This window comes from Chelon labrosus, assembly GCF_963514085.1.
Source record: "Chelon labrosus genome assembly, chromosome: 11".
NCBI lineage: Eukaryota > Metazoa > Chordata > Actinopteri > Mugiliformes > Mugilidae > Chelon > Chelon labrosus.
Window position 1 is genome coordinate 10246572 of NC_140344.1, and position 11903 is coordinate 10258474.

General features: G+C 41.6%; 1 protein-coding gene across 2 annotated transcripts; it reads left to right on the forward strand.

Moving 5' to 3' along the window:
- Positions 1 to 3179: 3179 nt before the first annotated feature.
- On the forward strand, positions 3180 to 11023 carry c25h12orf75 (chromosome 25 C12orf75 homolog; the record flags this gene model as incomplete). 2 transcript variants are annotated; one of them, XM_084555892.1, is made up of 6 exons in its annotated part: positions 3180 to 3222; positions 6866 to 6890; positions 8516 to 8551; positions 9104 to 9183; positions 9937 to 9967; positions 10060 to 11023. In XM_084555892.1, the coding sequence occupies 5 exons, from the start codon at positions 3180 to 3182 to the stop codon at positions 9939 to 9941; spliced, it is 189 nt and encodes a 62-aa protein (XP_084412018.1). In that variant the 3' UTR covers positions 9942 to 9967; positions 10060 to 11023. The 2 variants fall into 2 exon arrangements, with proteins under 2 accessions (XP_084412018.1, XP_084412017.1); XM_084555891.1 differs by lacking the exons at positions 9937 to 9967; positions 10060 to 11023 and having other exon boundaries at positions 9104 to 9635.
- Positions 11024 to 11903: the final 880 nt, after the last annotated feature.

The following is an 11903-nucleotide window of genomic DNA, read 5'->3' on the forward strand; positions in this document are numbered from 1 at the left end:
CGACGACAGCTGGGATAGGCTCCAGCTCCCCTGTGACCCCTCACTGACGGTTACAGAAGATGAATGAATGAATAATAATAGTAATAATAGCAATAATAAATAATAATAATGGTCCTTTGTAACTGGCACAGTGGTGTAGTGGTTAGCACTGACGTCTCATAGCATGAAGGCTGTTGGCCGGCTGGGGCCTTTCTGTGCGGAGCTTGCATGTTCTTCCCACAGTCCAAAGATGTGCTTGTTAGGTTAATTGGTGATTCTAATTTGGCTGTAGATGTGCATGATGAGCACGAATGGTTGTTTGTCTCTCTGTGTTAGCCCTGTGATAGAACGGTGTACCCCACCTCTTGCCCAGTGACAGCTGGAATAGGCTCCCGCTACAGATCTCCACTTTCAGCTTTTGTGGTAAAACTTCATCTCCATGCCAAACATTGGACCTATCCTCTATTAAAGACCAAACTACACCTGAGTTTTAGTCAACAGATCCAGAGATCAGTCGAAAAAATTCTCCATCCTTCTTTTAATTTAATATGGACCTTTCACTTGAAGTAACTGTAAAATGAACTGAAATATTGTTAGTGTGCTTCTGAAGTGAACTTTAAAATACTGTCTCTTACAAAGCTGGCAAAAACACAAGATGTAAAACTCTCAAATATTCTGTTTGAAGACAATAGTCTGATCGACTCGTTAACGTGGTCATGTGTTGTTGTGTAGTGTCTTGATCATGAAGGCAAGCCGCGACAAGCAGTGGCTCCTCATCAGAGCACATTCTTTCCTCCCTAGTGGACCAGCAGACCATCAGACAGGGCATTTCCACTCTGACTTTGATAACTAATTATGCTTGCTGGCTCGGCTGAGTCTGATCTATAAAAAGAGATGCTTAATGTCAGCATAACTAACCTGTATTAAATAAGGCAGTGATCCAACTGATGAGGACTACATGGAAAGAAGATAGCAAATGCTTTGTGGCTGGGACAGTACATTAAATTATGCCTTCTTACAATGCAATTACTGCTCACCTACGATTTGTACCTGCAAGAGTCAAAGAACAGGATGTGGTTATGTAAGGCAAGAACACATCAATGTGTAATTGAAATAGTACTTGGGCAGAGAGTGATGACTTTTCACAAGTCTGTACGAACACAAGACAAGAGCACACACTGAGAAACACCTAAAATGTCTGAGGTGAAATGATTCTATAGATGTTAAGGCATTTCACAAAAAACACCCATGTGAACCTGCCAAAAGAAAAGTCAGGGGTTCACCAGAATTATTGGGAGTCGTCCTCTGGGGATCATAGATTTTGTCACAACTGTTCTATTAGCCCATCTACACTACTAACATCCACGTTTCATGTGCATCCACTCTCTCTCAATCCTTCTGCCCACTCCATGTTTTCACTTTTGGCTAGCTGGTATGAATACTTTGATATGTTCATACTGTAACAACTGCTGGAGTAACAGATGCAAACAACAAGCACAGGAAAGCCATCCATAACATGGACTGTATATTCACAAGCACAACTGGAGCAGTGAGGGACAGGTGATTTTAATATGACAGAGTGGTACGCTTGAGCAGAGTGTTCGCATCTCTCCATACAGTTCACCCCAGTTCATGAGAATGTGGAGGCGGACCTGCTGTTGCGTGCCAACCCAAGTTGGCTCAACTCAGAAGGATGCGAGCCGGATCTCATCCAGACTTCCTCAAGTCTTTGTTTACCAGTTGGGGGATCAGGTCCACGGCTGAGTTTGCAGCCAACCTTTGGGCAAAGCCAAGCTAGTTGTTTCCCTGTTTCCAGTGTCTGTGTTAAGCTACGCTAAGCTAAGCATCTGGGACCAATGGCTCTAACAGCTATATTTAACTGACAGACAAGTGTGGATTCAACTGTATCAGGCTGCAAATAATGTGACTAGGCAGTGAATTGAATAAGCACAATTTCCTTGAATTAGTTTAAGTCATTACTTTACATTTTACTGAATCATGTCTTTCACACAGCTGACAGACCTTCCCACTGAAAACATCCAGTATCTTCTTTTGAGTCTATGAGACATTCCAGCATTTTATGACATTGCATGGTTTGATTGACACCAGGAAGCATCTTGCACTCGTGAAATCCTGTGTAGGAACCTGTGGAAACCGTAATTAGCCTGTCTAGCACAAACAGGAGGCTCACTTTTCTTCAGGGCTTAGTCAGAAACCGTGAATTTGCCACTGAAAACGTCTCATTAGAATTTTTTTTTTTAAAAAATAAAAAATTCTGGACTCACACAGTCACTCAGACATCTCAACATAATGAGATGACACCACTCTCTTCACTGGTAGAGCGCGCTAATGTAATGCATCCTGCCATCTTAACTCCACTCATATGATTGCGCTGGTCTCGTAAAAACATACAATGGAGTGACTAAAAGCAGGAAACGGGATGCATCGAGAATTACTGAGGGCTGCAGACCGGCCTGTGTGTGACCCTCATGACTCCATGTATAGACCGTTCTATAGGTTCTTTCCCAGATTCTCATTCTCGCTGATTGTCAAAGACAATGAGTGTGTGTGAGCCTGAATGTATGTGCGTCTCCCACGCATGGAAAGAGCACAAATAAAGGTCTTCTGTGTTTTAGCACATAAGAGCAATTTGGGAATTTTACAGACACATGCAGGCTGATATATTGATGCCTTTAAATGAATTCCATTTTTTTAGCACCTTTCATATGAAATGGAAGTCCCCTATTGGTTGAATCTCACTCCACCCTCCGCCTCCTTCCCCCTCGTTTCCCGGGTAACCATGTCAGGGTGGAGGAAAAGAGCAAATCATGTGAGGGCAAAGCATCTCTCACTCTCTCTCCCCCACCCTTTCTACCCTCTTTCTCTACCAGTTCTCTCTCTCAGTGTGTGCGTGTATATAAAAGCCTCTCTCTCCATGCTTTCACTTCACTCTGAGCTCCCCATTGCATTGCAGAGGGGACAGATGTGAGGCTGAAGGCTGGGGAGGGAGACACCACCAGAGGAGATCCCTGGGAGTCACTTCTTTGACCTTCCTCTCTCTCTCTCTCTCATCTCTCTCTCATCTCTCTGTCACTTTATCCCCTTTCCTCAATGTGTTGCAGGTCGTCCTCTTTCCCTCCTCATCCTTCTGCTCATTAAACGTGTCCGCTCTGCTTTGACAGTGGCTGCATCGATGCAAAATGGGTTGTGGCAATTCCTCAGCCACCACCACCTCAGGAGGCGGTAAGTGCTTCAGGAATCTCTGTGTGGTGTGCTTCGGCTCGTGTGTGTCATCATGGGGTGAATGTGTGTGTGAGAAGGTGAGAGAAAGTGTTGCATCGAGGGGAGAAGGCGCTTTGAATGTAAATGAAGTGGTTACCCATGCATTCAAGTGTATATCCGTGTGTGTTCACATAATCAGTGTGTGTATATGTGTGTACATGTGTGGGTGTGTGTGTGTGCGTGTGTGTGTGTGTGGGGGGGTCATTCATAAACAGACAGTAGTATATCATAATGTTTGTGTCTCACAATGGCTGTAAAAATATTCTTTCACTCCCTGCCTTCAGCAATTTGTGGCATTTACTGGCTGTCTATTTGTGTGTTTGTGTGTGTGTGTGTGTGTGGTGGTCTTCTATCCATGGGTGGTGGGTCGATCACGAAGGGTCTCCAATATTCTGGCATGAAGGACCTGACCTGCATGAGGAATGTACCGCTCTGCTACATATGACACTGATATTGTAATTACAGCGGTAACGCCAATAGAGTCGATTTGTGTTTCTCTTTCTCTCTCGGTGTGTTTGCGCTGGTTTCCAAGGGTGTTTGAGGATAAAAGACAAGCAGTTCCACTGACATTCACCCATCTTTGTCTCCCCCCTAGAATGAGCCGGCAGCACTGAAATATTTGCTCAATGGCCAGGTTTCATTCATAAAGCCTGGAGGACACGTTTGAATGGAGAAAATTCTGTGTCGCTCAGCCAGATATACCTCTAATTTGTCCGCTGTACTTAAGTGACATGTCTCCCTCAGGCTGATACAATACATGCTTTAAATTATACCGAGTAAATCTCTTGGTGCAGCAGTCAAATAGAGGCAATAATTAGACTGAAGTATCTGCGGGATTACCACCACTTCCCATTAAAGCTGTGTGTTGTTTGCACTTGTGCAAAGTGTGTGCTTGCAGGTACCTAATCAGTGCCCGCCAGGCATGTTAACAGAGCCACAGACAACAAACTGGGAAACACAAACCAGTGTTGTTGTATCCTTTAAATATGTTCTGCTTTGAGGTTACACGGTCAGCAAAGTAGGCGCCTGAGTTTGCTGTAAGTGTGGCGTGTTTGTCTGTGAAGGACAGCAGCTGTGTTTATTTCTGTGCGCCAGGCCCTTATCCATTTTTTTTCTGCCTCTTCTTAGAGGTCAGCGATCAACACGGTGTCAAGGACATGTGACATCCTGTCACTCTGACAAATGTGGACTGGTGGCTGCGCTCATTTGTCCGCACCAGCTGACAACAGCCCAGAGTCAAAGGACACTGTTTTCTGCACCAGGATTATTTTACGTAAACATTTTTACTCATAATTTATACTATTTTAATCCAAAAAAAAAAAAAAAATCAATCAAGACTGTTCCAGTTATGGTGGTTAGCACTGATGCCTCACAGCAAGAAGGTTCTGGGTTTTAATCCATTGGTTGACTGGGGCTTTCGCGTGTTGTTCTTGTGTCTGTGTGGGTTCTCTCCGGGTTCTCTATTTGTGAGTGTGAATGTCTGTGTCTCTCTGTGTTAGCCCTGCCATAGACTGGCGACCTGTCCATGGTGTACCCCACCTCTCACCCATTGACAGCTGGGATAGGCTCCAGGCCCCCGCGAACCTCCAGAGGACAAGCGGTTACAGAAAATGAATGAATGAATGTTCCAGTTTCAAGTTATGCCTCTTATCAGAAATGACCTCATCAGTGCACTCTATATCACATTGCTCATCCCTAGTCTTATGCACCCAGATGTGCACCCTTGCATATGAATTGAGCTTTTGTCAGGCCACTGAAAAGGCCTCTGTGTCATGTCAGCAGACTCAGACATTTACGCTGAAAAGGCTTCTGCGTGGAGGAAATTTGCTGTATTTGTGCGTGATGTCGATTTTCCAGTTCTCAAGGTACATTCGTGCTCAGATACAGCGAGGTATGGCATGAAAAGCGATATTGTTCCCCCGCCTTTGTTCCTCCGCTGTTGTCAGTGTGATACTGTACATTCACGAAGGAAGTTAGATTATCCTCCAGCTGAATGTATTATGATCTCATTACGATTCGAATCAAGCCCAGTAGTCTGCCTGCGGTTTGGCAAAAAATTAGCCGTTGTCAGGCCATAAAAGAGTCAAACAGAAATGGGATGAGCACAACGGGGGTCTTTGGAGCTGTACAATACACTATGTTCTCTGTTCAGATCAAGTTGGGATATTTGAAGAAAAACAGTTGTGTCTACAGATTGTGAATATGCTGCAAAATCTACAACTTAAATTAAATTGAAGTAAATGTAGAAATATCCTCAAACTAATGGTAACTTTAGCTGGATTTTCTGCTGTTTCTATGAATATTCTGGCTTCTAGTTTGCTGCAATTTAAAATTCATTACAAAATTGCAAAAATAGGATATTAATGCTGTGAGACGTGTTGTGTTCATGTTGATGTCGTGCACTTATTCATCTAAAAAATGAACACTAAATATTAAATCAGCCATGAAATCTGTGAGGTGGTGTGTTACCATAATCTGCACAAAACAGAGGGGAAAAAATAATCACACACACGCCGCACATACACAAACGATAAATGTTTATTTCCGGTAACCAGAAACACAACTACGTATTTATGATAATGTTGCTCAGTGTCAACTGAAAACCTGATTATATGTCAGTGTAATGTTGTTAGTAAAAAGTGATTCAGGTATCACGTTTCTTTGAAAACGCATTTCCTGTTGCAGATTTGTAGTTTATACTTAATTTCTGAGAGACCATGTTGCATGTTTTGTACTAATTCCAACGTGTCATTGAGGCATTTTAAAGAATGTGTTTTGTGCAAAAATCAGTATAAACTGTTTTATATTTTTTTTGGTCTGTGCACATTCAGCCTCTTTTAATTCAACTTGTGCAACTTCACATGTCCTTGTCTTGGTACGACTGGTCACTTCTACACCTCTTTAAATTACTGACAGATGAGGGTCCACGCCTTCCCTTTTGTCACTCTGAGCAACTAAATGAGCCACGATTGATTTGTGTTAGAAGACTCAGATAAGATGTGTGCTGAAGCATGATTGCTTTTGATTGTTTTTTGTTGCGCCGAGCATTTCATTAGTTCATTAGGAACACCACGTAAATTGTGGTTGTTAGAAAAATTAATTTGACATCATTGCACTACACACTTCGTACAAATCAGTCAGCAGCACATTCATTCAGGAAACATCCTGTTCTACCAGATCTCAAAAGTGTCTCACTACTGGATTAGATCTGGTGAGTGAGGAGATCGCTGAAGTCCATTAAACACACTGTCCTGTTCATGAATCCTATTTGAGACGACCTTTGCTCTGTGGCGTGGTGGAAGAAGTTGTTAGAAGCTGATAAATTGTTGCCATAAAACGATGAACTCAGTCAGGAACAGCACTCTCTTACAAGGCTGTTATTCTCAAGCCATTGGTAGTAAAAGATAATATTCAGCACATCATTACACCACCATTACCACCAACCTGTGGACGTAGTGCACTGGATTGTTGCTACATACCTATTTGACTGCGTGAATAAGCAGGTGTGCAGGTGCTCCTGAAGTGCTCTTTGAATGTGTAGTTCACGTTACACGGCCCCTCATAATGAAGTCAAATATAATCTTGTCTTTTTATCTGTTCTCAGGGCCGGCAGAAGCCTCCAAAGATGTGTAAGTACATCAGTAATTTTCAAATACTCATCTGCTGCCTCAAGGCTTCTCACATTCACATCACATTGCATGTCATAAAAAATGAGCGATGTGCTGCATGTCTATCCATGCTGTGTATTGTACGCCCTTTGTCCACACTGACACTGCCCTGAACTTTTACAGTGTGTGGATTCGACAGTAGAGCTCATAAAGATCACATGTAACAATTTCGATTTTATGAGGATATAATTGGAAATGAAGGGATTTTAAATTGGTACTGAATCTTTTTGGCATGTCCCCTTTTGTGGTGCCTCTGAAGACACAGAGAGAGAGAAAAAGAAGGGCAGTGAAAAGTTTTATGTTTTGGTGAATTTACTTTAAGTCAGTCAGGCACCATGGAAACATCAACAATGGAACGTACTCACCCAAGGGAGAGGTTCATCAAATTTTATTTTGACCTTTACCTCAAATGCAAACGTATTACATCAGCATCTGGCTGTAGGCATGGTTTCACATATGAACGCTATAATAATAATTAATATAATAATATGTGAGAGTTATCTGAAAACAATACTGTGTAATGGGGTGCTCTTGTTGTTGAAAAAAAAAAAAGAAAAGAAAAAATAACATATTTTTTCCCCTGATGTCCATTCTCGGGGCTCCAGACCATACTGCAGATGAACAGTCAATAAAAACCCAGAGGAAACCACTTTATGTGCAAAAAAAGCAACAAGGAAGTGCTGCTTCACTAGTTTGCCTTTGCTGCACATGTGATACCCTCATGACCGGCAAGACAAATTTGATTTAGAAATATTTGTGTATCTGAGTGTTCTTGGATTGTTTACATACTGTATTATGTCGGTAGAATGAAGAACGCTGCAGACTGATCAATCCAATGAAAACTTTATCGTTGTCTGCTTAACAAAATCAAACACCTAGCAAGAACTCCACCACTGACACTGAAAAACCAAAGTGATTGTCTCCATGGGCTGTTCAGTTTAGATAAGCTTCTTTAAAATTAGCTGCTGACACTTTAATGCCTTTCTCTGAAGTGTCATGCAGATGTTAGCTTGTCCTTTGCTATTAACAGATAGTATTTTTCAAAGCCATGGCAGCATAGGGCATTTCCAAAACATTTCCTGGAAACAGTGTGTGTGTTGGGGAGGGGGGTGTGTGGGGGTGTGTGTGTGTGTTTGATATTTTGCTGTGTAGTACAGTACCAGGAAGCTGTGATCAGCTTCAGAGAGTCAGTGTTCTACTGTCAGCTCCCTTGGGTCTTATGCTCAGATGGTTATCAAGGAACACATATGCATAGTCATAGTATACACAGCACACACTCACATGCACACACCGATACTCCAAGTGAATAATACTGCGGTGCGGCATTGTGTCCAAAAACAAACTGAAGGACATTGGAAACTGGACACTGAACTGAAAACAAGCAGTTCAGTGTCCCTCATCATCACTTGTTCCCACCAGAGTTGGTGGGGTTCCACACGGCCCAAAGCTGGGTTCTTTGCAAATGTTTCGCATCTACGTAAATGCACTTCCAACAATCCAGTGTTTTCTTTGGTTATCATTATTTTGTACGTTGTTCTGTGAGTTGTGTAAGCGCTGACCTGACCTGTGCTTCTTTTCTCAATCAGGACAGAAGAACCCTTGGTAGACGATGAGAAAAGAAGGTATTTTAATCATATTTTTTAGAAATCGACGATTTTAGCTTTTATTGTGCTCTTGAACACATTTTAACAAGCGCAACACCCTCTTTCAGTGTGCCACTGTAAAGACACCGTTCTTTGCTTTGTAGCATACACACTGCAGCATATGAATAACACAGTGAGAACAGTGATTTTTATCATGAATGACATTTTGATATAAGAAAAGCTTAAATGAATGATGGCTAAACTTAATTTTCTTTGCTCTCCACTTACCGGGACACTGGTGATCTTAACTTTATTCTAAAATACCATCATTTATTTGTAGTATTTCTATTTATTTTGACTGCAGGTAATATAGTAGTCCAGCCTCTTAATGTAACAAGACTGTCAGACTATAAAATCTATAAAAAAAAATCAAATATATAATAATTTGGGGCACAAAAAAGTATCAATCAAATCTACAACAATTATACTGTTATTGTACATAATCTATTGTAAGGAGAATGGGAAAATGGTATGATTTACTCTCCTCTCCTCTCTTCTTTTCTCCTCTCCTCTCCTCTCCTCTCCTCTCAGGAACTACGGTGGTGTATATGTAGGTCTACCAACAGACCTGACCACTGTGGCGGCTAGTCAGTCCAAGTCTACACGTAAAGGTAAACATATCCTGCATAACCCGAACAACTCAAACGAATGCAAAGGATGTTGTTGCTGTGGTGGTATGTAATAAGATGGTTCTTCTGAGACTGATGGGCGTCTTACAGCATCTCAGGATGTACAGAGGAATAATCCCTGGTGACGACAAAACCACATGTTGCCCGCAGCATCTTAATTGACCTTTATTTTTACTGAATATTAATGACAGGCATGTCATTTGCTATACCCATCAGACTATTCAGACCTGGGAATATAAATATGGTTCACAACCATTACCACCACAACAGCAAAATCCAATAGATTTTTAACGTGTGCTTTATGAAAGGCAGTTAATTTCTTATTGATTATTTTAAAGCATTTCTTGTATATTGATATCCATAGCAGTCTCTGTTTAGAAAGGGTACAGTGAAAGTCAATAGTGTTAATAGTTATCAACATTGGAACCTGTATGCAGAAGCTTGAGAAAACAAGCTCCGCATTTTGTGGTTGGGAGGCCAGATTCTTGGCTTTTGTCCTTGTGCTCATTTAGGTGAAATGTAATAAAGGTTGTTTTTTTGTCCTCTGACATGAGAAAAACTAGCTCTTGTCTCCACTTAAGTGAAGCAGTTGAAACTGCTGAGTAGAGTGCGTGGGTGATTATGAATACAGTCTTTACAGTGAGACAGAAACACCAGAAAAGAACAAAATAATTGTCAAATAATTATTCCTATAAATATCTGGGCAATGACTCTTTTTCTTTCTCTATCTTGCAGACTAGCAACCACTGACGGGAACACAACACAGGTTGTAGGAAAAAAAGATCATATGCTGTGTGTTTTTCTCTTAAAATGAAGTGGTGAAGTTGGATGACTATCTTTTTTTTTTTGTCTTGACAGGATTGTGCATATTCATACACCCGTAGAGACACTCGCATTGTAAGCAGCGAGCATGTAAGTGCTCTGATTTAGTGCTCACCACACACTAAACCAAGTCTCAGGCTTTAAAATTGAGCAAAGATGTGGACAGTTTGCCGGGGCTCAGAGGACGCTGCCTTGTGGAGTCATGGGTGGCGCAGTGACACGGGGATGCACAGTGGAGGTCTGCATGCAGCATCCGTCATCACCCTTCACTCAAAGTATGGAAGAAGTACTACACGAGCACCCGCCCTGGGACTGCCAGCTGTGGGCGGCGGTAGCGGGCATTGTGACAGCCATCTCGGCTTCTTGGTCACATCACTAGAACAATCTTTTTCTCAGGAGGAGACAGAGGATCTGGCCAACTTACCAACAAACTGTGTTGGACACACACACACACACACACACACACACACACACACACACACTCCCAGTAGCCTTCTGCAATAATAATCACCGCTCAGTTATTGCTCTAAAATGCCATCAATGATTGATTGTGTGGTGGAGACAGAGCGTTAGAGAGAGACAGAGATAAATCAGAGTTTCACAGAAAGCAGCAAACACATTCCTGTTAATGCACAGCAGAGGATTATTGAAAATAGCGATGATTGCAATCAGGGACCTGCTGCTGCAACAGAAAAGTCTGACATGGTACTGGTTTTAACAATGACTGTGATGAATTAAGTCAAGGACATTTCAACTCATGCTCCTAAATGTCCTGAGTGCACCAACCAGGTCTTACCTGGCGCTGGCAGTTAACTTGAGGCCCAGACCGATTATGTAACATCCGCATATGAGTCATGATAGTTTCTGGAGCCCTCTCTTCTGCCTCTCTTTCTCTGCAGCATTATTTTATCCCCTGAACAGCTCTGATTATAGTGCTTCTGGGTTATTCACAGAGAACACACAATGTTTCTCAAGGTTTCCAGAAGCAGAACTGTCAGAATTACTTCAACTAAGAAGAAAGACATGGGGGTGAATGTGTTTTCACTTTCTCTCTTTTTTTTTTTTTTTTTTTTTTTACTGATTACTGAGATTGCTTTAATTGATAGTGATTGCATTGATTTTATTATACAGTTTTGTACATTATGTATGTAACGTGGATGTGAAAGTTGATCTTCTTTGTGTCATCCTAAGTGAAAATGCCTTGTTTTATTTAGTATTTTTCTCGTTGCTAACAAACCCCATGAAACATACAAAAACCAACAGATTTTCGGTTTGCAAAGCAAATCCTTGTTACAGGCCAACTTAACATGTGTCATTTCAGCTTTCTGTCACATGGCAGAGCCTTCCCTCATGATCAGTTATTATTTGACCTGAGTAGAAAATTTTGGTTGCTGGATAAGATGCAGTGTTTTCTATCAATCTACTTTTTTCAACAAAAATGATCAAGCTTGAGAGGTATGACTATTGGTTAATACTGAAGACGTGCATATTTCCAGAAAAATTACATACATAGTTCAATTTTCAAAGCCTTAATAATTTTCTAAAACAGCTGGGATCTGCAGGATTTTGCAAATGTGACTTAGACAGGAGTAAACAGAGCATGTATTTGGGACTATTTTCAGCTGCTGACTAATATATGTTTGGTGCTTTATTGAATATGTACAGCGGGACGATGGTGGATGTGGGATTGATTCAAAATAATCTACAGTGCCTGTGCACATTGTAGTGACGGAACATGTCAACCAGAGCAGCTTTGTGTTTCATTGGATTTTGAGGGTAGAGGGTAGTAAATGAAATCACTCTGTGGCTACGCTGGACAACAGTTTATTAGGCTCAGCTCACTGTTGGTTTAGGTCTATTTGTGGGGCTTATTGGCATTA